General features: G+C 39.9%; 2 protein-coding genes across 5 annotated transcripts in view; one reads left to right on the top strand and one right to left on the bottom strand.

The window, feature by feature from the left end:
- Positions 1–5,125, top strand: part of LOC307033993 (homeobox protein engrailed-1a-like) — a 5,427-nt gene extending 302 nt beyond the window's left edge. The window contains exons 1-2 of the mRNA XM_079672654.1: positions 1–453; positions 4,471–5,125. The exon at positions 1–453 is cut by the window's left edge and continues 302 nt beyond it. Coding sequence (XP_079528780.1) covers positions 1–453; positions 4,471–4,793 — 776 coding nt within the window. The 3' untranslated portion in view covers positions 4,794–5,125. The remainder of the gene's footprint in view (positions 454–4,470) is intronic.
- The window catches only part of steap3 (STEAP family member 3, metalloreductase), a 149,231-nt gene that overhangs the window by 31,249 nt on the left and 105,482 nt on the right, over positions 1–12,500 (bottom strand). The gene's annotated exons all lie outside the window — the stretch shown is intronic.

Below are 12,500 nucleotides of genomic sequence, written 5' to 3'. Positions count from 1 at the left end.
CCGAGGAGGAGAGCATGTCCCTGTCGCCGAACCTCCCCTCCCCTCCCGTGATTTTACCGCACCAAGCTGCACAACAGAACCACAGAACCACGAACTTTTTCATAGACAACATCCTGAGACCGGACTTCGGCTGCAGGAAGGAGCCGAGCTACCGGAGCCAGACGCCGGGACGGGAAAACGTGAACCCGCTGACAGCGAGGCCGCACACCGGGAGCCTCTGCCTGGACTCTAGCAGCGACAGCACCTCCTCTTCGTCACCTTCCTCTTCATCCCCTTCCTCCTCGCCCTCGTCCAAGCAGTCCAATAAGCAGGGCGAAGCGGCGGGCACCGGCACTGGCACCGGACGGTACGCAGACAGCAATGGAGGCTCTCCGGCCAAGACGAAAGACAGCCAGGGGTTGCTGTGGCCCGCGTGGGTTTACTGCACGCGCTACTCGGATCGGCCCTCATCTGGTAAGGCGCTCATAGTACCCGAATCACACCGCCGGGGGTGCGTGAGGGCTGGGGAACTGTGTCTGGGTCACCGAGGCTTCCTCCACGGTGTTGTTAAACTGTTATTGGAGTAAAAATGAACTTAAAATGGGTACATCGATATTTTATTTGGCGTATGTGTGCGTAATTATGCCAGAGGTGGAAAAACTACTCAGATATTGTACTACAGTAAAAGTAGAAGTACGAGAGTGTAGGAATACTCTGTAACAGTAAAAGTCCTGCATTCACAATGTTACTCAAGTAAAAGTACAAAAGTATTGGCATCAAAATATACTTAAAGTACCAAAAGTAAAAGTACTCATTATGTACATTTCACAACCGATATTTTTATAAACAAAAAGAGCCAATTTATAAAATATAAAAAACAAAATAAAGGTGATTTTGTAGATTAAAATATCCAAACAAGCCCATTACAAAAACACCACCTTAATCATTTCCAGTACTCACACACTCGAACAAAGACATATTTACGCACAGACATATTAATGTATATTATGGGATGTTAGGCCTGGGAACTTTGTCTGGGGCGCTTCGGCTTCCTCCACAATGATGTTTAACTTTTATTGATATTAAAATGAGCTTACAATAGGTATTTGTTGTGTATATTGCTTCTTAGCGTGGCTTTAACACACCCAATCAGAACACACACACTCAACGTGCACACAGAGACGTGTTTACGCACTGAAATATTAAAGTATTGGGATCATGTCTCATATTTGTTACATGCTATTTATAAACTGCTTGTAAAATAAACAAGCTCGAAAAATGGGCTGATGTCCAATGCAATTGAATGTGTGATTGTAATGCATGTTATAATAAGCATCTATGGCTCGTGCACATTCTTTTGATGCAAACAATAACAACGATGACCTCCCTCTTGGTCCGCACATTAATGTAACGTAACTCATTGTGGAGGATTTAAGTAAACCCCGTTTGTTTATTTCATGAATTAAAATGTGAGTTTTGCAGACGAAAAGAACAACATGGCTCAAAAACAGCACCTGTGTTATTATTTATCAGTCATTTACGGTAATATTAGACACACATATTATATTCCTAACGCTTTTAAAAAGGCTACAAACCAACGTTACGGCCCCAGTCTATAATATCTATTCCGAAATACAAGGGACATTTTATTATAGAGATTTGATTTTGACCCACATATATGATCACAGACAGCTTATTATCAAATAGTGATTACGAATATCACTGTTCCGGCTTTACGGGGTTTTTAACACTAAATATATTATGTTCTGGTGGAGTTGGTCACAATATCTGCCATTGTTTTTGCTATATTTTAGAAAGAAAGCAGTGAATGTGTACCAAAAAAACAATTGGGGTTTTATAACATTGATGCATCTCGTAACCAAAGCAGAAATATGTTGATGCGTTCAACGTCTTCAGGCAATTTCAATTGAATTACATTCGTTTTAAAGTGTGTGACGACAAAACGGGACATGTTTGTACACTATTTAAGGAAAGGTAGAAAGGATGTTTGTAATTTAAATCTGAAGGAAGTGTTGATAAATAATAACCATTAACGCTAAAAGGAAACAGAACGATCGTTATTTTTTTAAATATAATAACTTCGTCGTTTATAACGAATCATGAAAGATGCATGTTGTTTAAACTACATTTTTCTGTTGACATTTTAATATTACCCAGCTTGTGATGCTGATCATATTTTAATGAGATTTGTATAGGCTATTAAAGTGAGGGATGAAGGTCAAAGGTCCTTACGTTTCCTCATTTTCTATCTAGCACTAAGCGATCACAGCGAATATTAGTTATGCTTTCCTTGAGTCCTCTTTAACGTGTGGCTCTTGCATTAAATGAAATAACCAATTTATACCACTGCAGCGTATTTAAATCCCGTTATAGAGAGCTACATTACAGCTCTATATGTTATTACTTTGCGCACATCCTCGTGTGCATCGCTACCGTCACATTCCTTCAGCTTTACTCCATGCAGCAGAACATCGCTGTGGTGAAGAACCCTGATCCTGCAGGATGGATAGCATTAATGGAAAGAGGGAGTTTTTGCCCAGAAAGCAGAGCTGATTTGGAGCAGCAGGACTAATCGTTTCTGTTGTTTTGGAGAGGAAAGTCAGGCTGAATCAGACCACATAAAATATCTAAAACAACAGAAACGCGAAACATATTTTAATCCAACTTTTAGAGAAACGTGTCTTTCATGCGATCTTTTCCTGTTGGATTATTTATCTCCACAACGAACCCAATAACCCTAAAAGAAATGTGCTGATCTCGTATTAATTTCGACATTACTCCATTGTAGTGGAATATATGAAGGCCTTGTTATTCTCGTTTATTAATCACCATAAACCACATTATAGTCAAGAACACACGCTTAACCTAAAGAGGCCTACTCAGGTTAAATGAATTATTAAGCGTATTGCATGGCTTTACAATTTCAATGAGACCTCAACTGGTGTGGAGGGAAAAGACAATACATTATAATAATAAAGCTATTTTAACATTCATAATTAAATAGGATAACTGTTGTTCTCTTGCACTGTTAGTTAGGAGCCATATACGAGTGTGTTCATCGTATTTAATTAGTCCTATTAAAGGTTTGATTTCACCCTTTTAAAAAGATACTGTGTTAATATCCCTACCATGACATGTCGTTAAATTATCGGTGAGTTTTCACGTTGAATGCATTTATAATTAGCTTAAATCCTTTTGTTAGGACGATGCCAAATTAAATACTAACTGCACATCGTTGTGAGGAGTCATCAAATGGCTGTAAAATAAAGATTGTATCGAAACTAGAGAGCATGCAGGAGACTGTGACCTACATTTGATGATAGCGAGCAGATAATAACACGATCATCGCTCATCAACAGACGCTAAGTCGATATAAGCAGCATGGGCGTTTCTATGGGGGGGCAACAAGGGGGCAGTGCCCTCTGTAACACTTGGACCCCCCTGTGGCCCCCCCTCCAAAATAACACATCTATGATAATACATTTTGTGGAAATGTTGCAGCCAATACTGTGTTTAAACCTGGGCCTAAGATAACAGGGATGTTTTTTTTTCTTCAGTAATGTAATTAAATAAATTGAAGTTACTGAAACAAATTATATATATTATTATATAAAATATTAAGAAATACAAATAAAAAATAAATTTGGCTGCATAAATAATGTATTTATACAGCATTTAGGTTAATTGTTAAGTAAGTAACTACAATTATAACTAAGTAATTGACACACATTCTGTTATTAAATCAAAAATAATGGTATTTTATGTTTTCTTTTGCGCTAAGACTTTATACTGAACTAAAAAAGTTTAAATCTTAAAACACTCTCTTTGTCTCGCTTGTCCAGCATTAAATGTGCCCTTCTTATTTAATAACTGCAGTACAATTGGTCTAAAACAGCCGTTGATACGCAGACGTGTTGATGGTAAAGATCCAAAGGCTTAATTGTCATATGCACAGCTACAGTGTAGATATGTAATGACAGTCCCAGGATTCTCCAACATGCAACATGATGTATATTTGACATACAACTAAAAGAAAATAGTGCGAGGAGAAAAGAGAGTAGAAATACAAAAGTGCAAGAGAATGGTGCAAGACTTTAATGTGTAATTAATGCAGGAAAAGTGAAATATATACGTCAAATTAAATGCTGTATACACTGAAAATGTACTTTAATTAAATGCATTATGTCAACAGATTTCACATAACTGTATTATGTAAGGTCATTATATTAAGTTAAACCTAGTATTTGTTTATTTAAAGTTAATATTATTGCTTTCAACCAACCTAAAAATGTGAGATCTGTTGATATGCTACAATTAATTAAAGTCAATGTTCCAGTTTCTTCAGTGTAGTGAATTTAAAATGCTGCTTCCCCTTGTAATACAGGCTAAATGTGTGACATCCAATCAGATGAATAGGTGTGCACCAGCCAGTAGAATAAATTGTTATTCCCATTGTTGTTTCCACATCAGGCCCGAGGACACGGAAACTGAAAAAGAAGAAGAGCAGCCCGAAGGAGGACAAGCGGCCTCGCACGGCGTTCACGGCCGAGCAGCTGCAGAGACTGAAAACCGAGTTTCAGACCAACCGGTACATCACGGAGCAGCGGAGGCAGGCGCTGGCGCAGGAACTCAACCTCAACGAGTCCCAAATCAAAATCTGGTTCCAGAATAAGAGAGCCAAGATTAAAAAGGCCACGGGGTACAAGAACGGCTTGGCTCTGCAGCTCATGGCCCAAGGACTTTACAACCATTCGACCACCACCGTGCAGGAGGAGCGGGAGGAGAGCGAGTGACGAGACATTCCCCCCCCCCCATTTGACTCTTTTGGAGATAATGAAACAGTGGAGGAGACGCTATTTAAAAAAAAAAAAAAATCTGTTTATGGTAACAGTATATGGACATAATTATATAAATCGTTATTAAAGTTTATATAGCCACACACGTTATCATGTTGTATACAGTATATTTAATTATTTCACCTCTCATCATCCGGGTCGTTTGTTCATGTCGTTGGATCTTTAGGTTATTGTGCCACATTCCCCTTCAACACACCAGTCCGCACTCAAAACAAGCCAAAGATTTTAATATGTTCACATGTAGTCTGAAATAAAGAAAAAGAACGGTAGATTGGGACTACATTTTTATTTCTTCCATTCGTTTCCACAGAAAAAAAGGAAAAAAATATACAATTCAACGTAAACGGCAGATTGGTAATTTGTCAATGGGTACATTTAAATAAATTAGAAACAATTTTGAACGATAGCTGTTAATTTTTTTCTCCAATAACCATGCCTTTAAATCACACACACACACACACACACACACACACACACACACACACACACACACACACACACACACACACACACACACACACACACACACACACACACACACACACACACACACACACACACACACACACACACACACACACACACACACACAGTTTAAATTCATTAAATACATTAAAGTCAGTGTGTTTCAGCTTTAGGGAGAAGCTCGGCCTCAAGTGACCTCAGGTTCAATTGTTTGTGTGTGTGTGTGTGTGTGTGTGTGTGTGTGTGTGTGTGTGTGTGTGTGTGTGTGTGTGTGTGTGTGTGTGTGTGTGTGTGTGAGGTCAGCAATAGTAGACAAAGTTGAGGGTCTCTACATATATTAAGGGGAGGTGGTCACATTATAGAGGTGTAAAAAAACCTTTTACTTCCCATATTCTCGATAATTTGTGTCGCACATCTCAATCTGATGTAAACTAAATGAGGCAACACTGGATAATTACTGCTTTCATGAAAATATGTTTAACAAAGCATTTATATTAGTAACAACACTCAAAGAGCCATGATTATAGGCACATTCATTCCCCCTTTTTTATTCATTTCTTTCTTGTTTTTATCATTTACCCTATAATTATAATTTTCCCTCACTTTAACTGACCAATATTTAAACTTTGGGTGCTATCGTCCCCCCATTTGTCGAGTTTAAACCGGCCTGTGACGTCAGGATTCACGTCAAACTATATTATATGTGCCGAGTTGTTTTCCATTATAGCACAATGCATATTATTTTCCCCACACGCCACAAGAGAGATCCCACCTTGCACTTAATGTTGATTTAATGAATAAGTGAATGGCTTCAGGAGCGAGTTTGTGACTGATGATTTGTGTTTGTTGCGTCGTCGCTTAAAGCCTTTTATATACAACTGATCTCAGATTATTTAATTAAGAGCTAACAAGCCTCTGCAGTGGATGGGAGTTCACGGCCTTCCGCGTCTCACGATTTTTAATTATTTCAAGCGGCGCTGCGTTTGTGTTCAGCCTATAGAGCACAGATTTAATAAGCACAGCATAGCGTGATAATAATTGATTTCAATAAAGACGACCAGGGACTCGCTGTTAGTGTATATAGGCAGGTTATTTCAGATCTAATTAACGTTTCATCTTTGAATGAAACAATCAGATTTATATATTTAATAAGCCAATTTATAAAGACTGCTGTAGCAGGCAACACTTAACGAATACATGGAATTAAATGTGAGGGCAAAGGCTTGAAAACCAGTCAAAGCAACATCATATTATTGTTGGTTATTATGTTAAAACTCTAAACGTTTATTCCGAGCAGCAGACAGTGTGGGAGCCGTGCTTTAGTGCAGGTAAAAGCTTCATGAAGTCAGCCCTGCAGCATCTCTGCAGAAGAGGAAACCTCCAGGGGTCCTGGGGGGCATCAGCAATATTAGGAATAACTTAACGTCACTAAAATGCGTGAATGAATATTCATAGGACTTGATTTCAAGATCTAATTTAATGTAAACATGATATTTTTGCGACATATGTGACATTACGCAGCAGGAAACAATAATCTAGTTTATCATTTGCACCACAAAACGTCCTTTTCACACATTAAAGAGACATGGAAAGTTATTCCAGAGCACATTTTGTCCCCCTGAATTAAATAAGAGGCTGATATAATGTTTATAAAACACACACAGGCCTAATGTGTTTCTCCGAGGCCATCTGGCCTGCATGTGTGAACAGAGGTGCAGCTCTTCACGGTCAGCTAACCCTGCAGCTCCACTATTGTAATGATAGATTCATTCCCTGCTGCGAATGTGGAAGAGGACCCTATGACAATGTATTTAAAATTCATACAATTATGAAACAGCGATAGGATTTCTCTCTCCCCCTCCCACCTTGTCATTTATGAAGCCGAGGGTTTATCTGTAAAACAAAGAAAAGCCAGGGATCGTTTGCATAGTTAGCATAGTCTGCCTCGCAGGCACAATATGGATTTAATTTATATGCAAATGAAAGCAATAAAAGGAGAATACACACTGGAAATCTCAGCCGCTTAAAGACGAGACAGTTGGATTCAGAGCAGGTAGCACACAAGCACGAAACCCAGAATGATCAGCTTCAACCGAGAACAACGTTATATAATATCCACTAACTGAGCAGAGACTGAGAAGAGAAGTGAGCGAGGACACACACACACCCACACCCACACCCACACACACACACACACACACACACACACACACACACACACACACACACAACGCATTATAACAGGTTAAACTACACAACGTTACAGAAAGTAGTTCCACCTCAACCAGCACCAGTTCTAAAATCTTAAATACAATATGCAAAAATAATCTGACACTTATAAAAGGGTCTGTTTGTAGAATGAGACGCTATAAGTACAAAGGATGTTAAAGAATAATATTACTTATAGCCTAAAAGATAAAGCAGACTTGAAGAAAACTGTCAATATTGAGTGTATTATTTACTATACTTCCTACTTTCAGGCTACTTAAGAAAAAACATCTGCTTTCTTTGTTGAATAAATCTATTGGCCAGTGTGACCTTGAACATAATCCTCAGTAAAAAGTTAGTTTTTCCCTCAGCTGTTAACATTATAAGACAAACGGGAGCACATAAAGTGGGTTCCCTTAAACACCTGTCATTCAAACAAAGAAGAGAGGGGGGGGGGGGGGGGGGGGTTGCCAGTCTTGTGTATATTTTGTGAAGGAAACTATGAGCGCTGTCCAATTACAGCTATTGATAATGAGCACTTGTTGGTACACACAAGATTTTAAATAGTGTTTTTTCATACAAAGTGTGTCGACTAACAACTCCCCGTCCAAATAACCGTCAAAAGGTTTTACGGGAAAACCAATCATAGCTACAGAGACTTAACATACAATGAAATGCACCCATGCACACACACATACAAGCGTGTGCAAAAAGGCAGTAAAAGAGCCCGGTGCTTCCACACAGAGAACATCTAAAAAGAGCTTCTTAGATCACTACGCTGTGACGAGCAATGGCTTCTCAGCTGCTGCCTCCATAAAGAGAGGAGAGAGGGTGGGGGTCGGGGGGGGGGTCCTTCAAGTCTTTAACTCTCCTCCTGAGTTACTGTAGAGGCTATGGTCCCATCTCTTTGGATTTTAACAACATGCTACATTTGACCGTTTGCCACGCTGTGCACAAAACACAAAGCAGTTGTGAGCTGCAGGAATAATACCTGCTCTTATTTAAGACTAACATCTAAAAAAGGACGTTCTGCAGCATGTGAGACGTTATGTGTTTCAATGATGTGTGTCACCGCACTTCAGTCAGAGTTCAACTTCTTCTTCTTTCCATTTTTATCCCATTAACTCACTTTGTTTATCTTCTAGTGTTCCCCGTCCTCTCAGCCAATCACGAGCCTCTCCTCTTAAACAAGCAAGCTCAACACCTGCTTGAACAAAAAAAATACCATAGTTAATTTTAAACAACTATCTGGCTTTCACTATGAAGGCAAGCAGCATTTAAAAATAAATAGTAGTTTATATTGAAACTATTTGAACACGATATATAGATCTCTAGTTCAAAAGGTTGAAGGTCAAACCACATCCACATGCTGCTTTCACAGAAATTACTCATTTTACGGCACAATAATCTCTATTATGGTGGAAAAACAAACAATGCCTAAATGTCATTTCCAGTCGTAATTTCGAAATGTGACCAAATATGCAAATACTGTATTTTGAATTTGGGACTGCATTATGCGTGTGAAATTTACAGTGGGTTAAATCTATGAAAGGTATAAATTAGAGGTTGGGGATAAAGGGGTACGTTGTTTTTTGCTTTTATATATTTTTTACATCAAATTAAGTTGAATATCTTTGGGTTAAGAGTGAGAAAACAAGACATTTAAAGAAATCACATTGGACTTTTTTCACTAGTTTCTAAAATGTCATTGACCGAGAACAATTTATAATTAATCTGGAAAATAATCTGCAGATTACCGATCGTGAAAATGACTGTAGTTGTTTTATTTGCATATTTTTGGGTGTGCATTTGGAGTGTGTGAGGACAGCATGTCGGAGAAACCAGCAGCAGAACGGTTTTCCAACTATTCCACCCCGACTGTTTCCAGGAGTACACATATAGATCGGTTCTCACCATGGGGAAGATTACTCATGACTTATTGTGGGCTGTCAACTGGACTACACACACACACACACACACACACACACACACACACACACACACACACACACACACACACACACACACACACACACACACACACACACACACACACACACACACACACACACACACACACACACACACACACACACACACACACACACACACACACACACACACACACACACACACACACACACACACACACACACACACACACACACACACACAAAGGTGGCATTGAAAGGGAACCTCCCACAATGCAGCTGAGCGTCCAGGGGGCCTCTGCTCCAACAGCCGTGATCTCACCGAGCTAAATCCAGATTACATGGAGGATATACACAGCGCCACTTGTTTACTCTGCCCGACAGGGGGTGATTTGAGAGGGGGGGGGAGGTTAAGAGGGAGGTGGGGGGTTCCACTGTCACACTGTATGTAATGCAAACTGACTTCCCCAGGCCAAAAGAGAAGGGGAACTCTCTAAATCTTTTTGTTTGTGTGAAATTGTCCTAAAAATAGCTTTTTTTAGTTTGCAGTTTTGCATGAAGTCCTTGTGTAAGAAATACAATCGTGGAGTTGCACAAATCAAATGTTAAATCTAGAAGTTGGATGTTTTTGAGACCCTCAATCACTCTCAAGGATGTCCTTTTCTAACATGTAGTGTGCTACTGAGGAGGCGGCGCAGTTGAGGACAGTTACTCTGCTCTAATTAAAAAGCGACTGCGGGAAATGACAGAGCATCTCCAGCCACAGCTATGTAGAGACAACACTACGACTCAAGCTGCCGGCGAGAGCTTCTTAATGTGACTCGTCTGTGTCAGAACAAGTCATCACATGCAGCTCATTAATCTGAGCTTTGATTGCAAAACAACGCGCAGAAAAACGAGGAGATCTTTCAATCTTTCAATGTATTTTCGTGAGAATTGGGAATGAGTTTAAGAGAAGACAGGAAACAAAATACATGCATGACTTTAAATAACACACAGAGACTATGTTTACATGCACACTAATATTCATAATGATTTGAATATAGAAGGAACCAAATTCACAGCACAGCTTTTTTAGAATAAGGCCTTTTTTTGCGATAAAGACACGGGGGATATACGCAGATATTATTTAGCTGTGAGGAGCATCATTTGGGTTTACTGTATATACACATGCAGATTATTGTCAGCTCGGTACAATGCACAGAACTAGGGGACAGTGTGTAAGGCTGGGGTGAAGAAGCATGCACACAAAGAAAGCTTTTCCTTTTTGGTAGGAAGGAGAAACCAACTTTTCCGAAGACTTGAATATCAATAGATTTTTGGATTTGTGCAAATATCACAACTCTAACCTTTCCAGGAAGAAGGTTGAAAGCATAAAAAGAAAGCTGTCACGGTGGAAAACGTTTAAAAAAAATCTGCATGTAAACAGGGATATTATAGTTTAACGCAGTTACGAAGGAATATTCTCTTTTTCAGGATAAAAAACGAATATTTTGGACGTGTTATCGTGGAAAATGGTGCCCAAACACACACACGCTTTGAGAACAAAGGCGAGGACACCTGGGTGGTCAGTCAGTACACCTCTGCCTCTTCTTCATGCCTCCCACATGTGGAAGCACTTCATCTTTCTTAACTTTAAGAAACCATCACCGGGAGAAGAACATGGTCAGCGAGGAGAATTGAACTTCACGTATTATTGTTACGTTGAAGGCAGCCGGCTAGCATTAAGATCTACGCTGCTTAAGTGCGTTTTATATGTAAAAGACTTTCAAAAAACCAAACAATGGCTGTGTCTGTCTGTCCTCCCCTCCTCACCCTCCCCTCACACTTCAAAAGCCGGCGTTTCTTCTTCTCCGTCTTTCATCGCGGCGGCTCGGAGGTGATGCGGGGGAGCGATTAGTCATATTCAATTTACATACGGCTGTCATGGCCTCCTCCAGGGCGAGCGCTGATGTCATCCATGCGTGGGGCCCTCTGCGGCCACCCGGCACATGGGAAGACTCCTCGAAATATCACTGTTCCAATGTGATGGATGTGGGGCGGCACTTGTGTGTGTGTCTGTAACCTGTGAACTGTTTGCATGAGCTTACGGTGTGTGTTCGTGTCGATAAAGCATTAGATCAGATTCTTTTATTGTCACTACAGCACAGCGAAATGACAGGCATTCCCAATGGTGCACTCACACATCACAGACAGTGTGAGTCTCATTTGACAATACGAGCTAAAAACTTGTAATATATACTACAGTATATAAAGTGACAACAAATTGGACCTATGTGGCTGTAGAGCAGAGAGGTAGCAGTTATGTCCTCGACCTGTACGTATATATTGAGGTTTTGATTTCTTTAGATCCTTGTTACTTTGTTTCTTTCCTTGTTACTTTGTGTTTTCTCAGCATTTTGGCTGTTAATAAAAGCACCTAACATTTGTTGTGATTCCAGCCATCTTATTTAATTCCTAGTTTTTTCATCGACCCTTTTTGTAACAGATCCATACTGTGGAACAGTACGCTTACAAAACAATACAACATTACCAAATAAATACAAATACAAGAACAATACGGGCAAGGCAGTACAAAAATGTGATGTTGAATGAAAGCAGGTGAGTTGAACTCTTTGAAAAGGTATAACGTGTACGAATACATGGAAGTAAACCCCCAAATGTACACATATATTACTCACACACACACACACACACACACACACACACACACACACACACACACACACACACACACACACACACACACACACACACACACACACACACACACACACACACACACACACACACACACACACACACACACACACACACACACACACACATATATTACTCACACACACACATATTACTCACACACACACATATATTACTCACATTACACACACACACACACACACACACACACACACACACACACACACACACACACACACACACACACACACACACACACACACACACACACACACACACACACACACACACACACACACACACACACACACACACACACACACACACACACACACACACA

The sequence above is a fragment of the Notothenia rossii genome, assembly GCF_949606895.1.
Source record: "Notothenia rossii genome assembly, chromosome: 3".
NCBI lineage: Eukaryota > Metazoa > Chordata > Actinopteri > Perciformes > Nototheniidae > Notothenia > Notothenia rossii.
The sequence above is the reverse complement of the archived record's forward strand: the minus strand, read 5'-3'. Positions and strand labels throughout refer to the sequence as shown.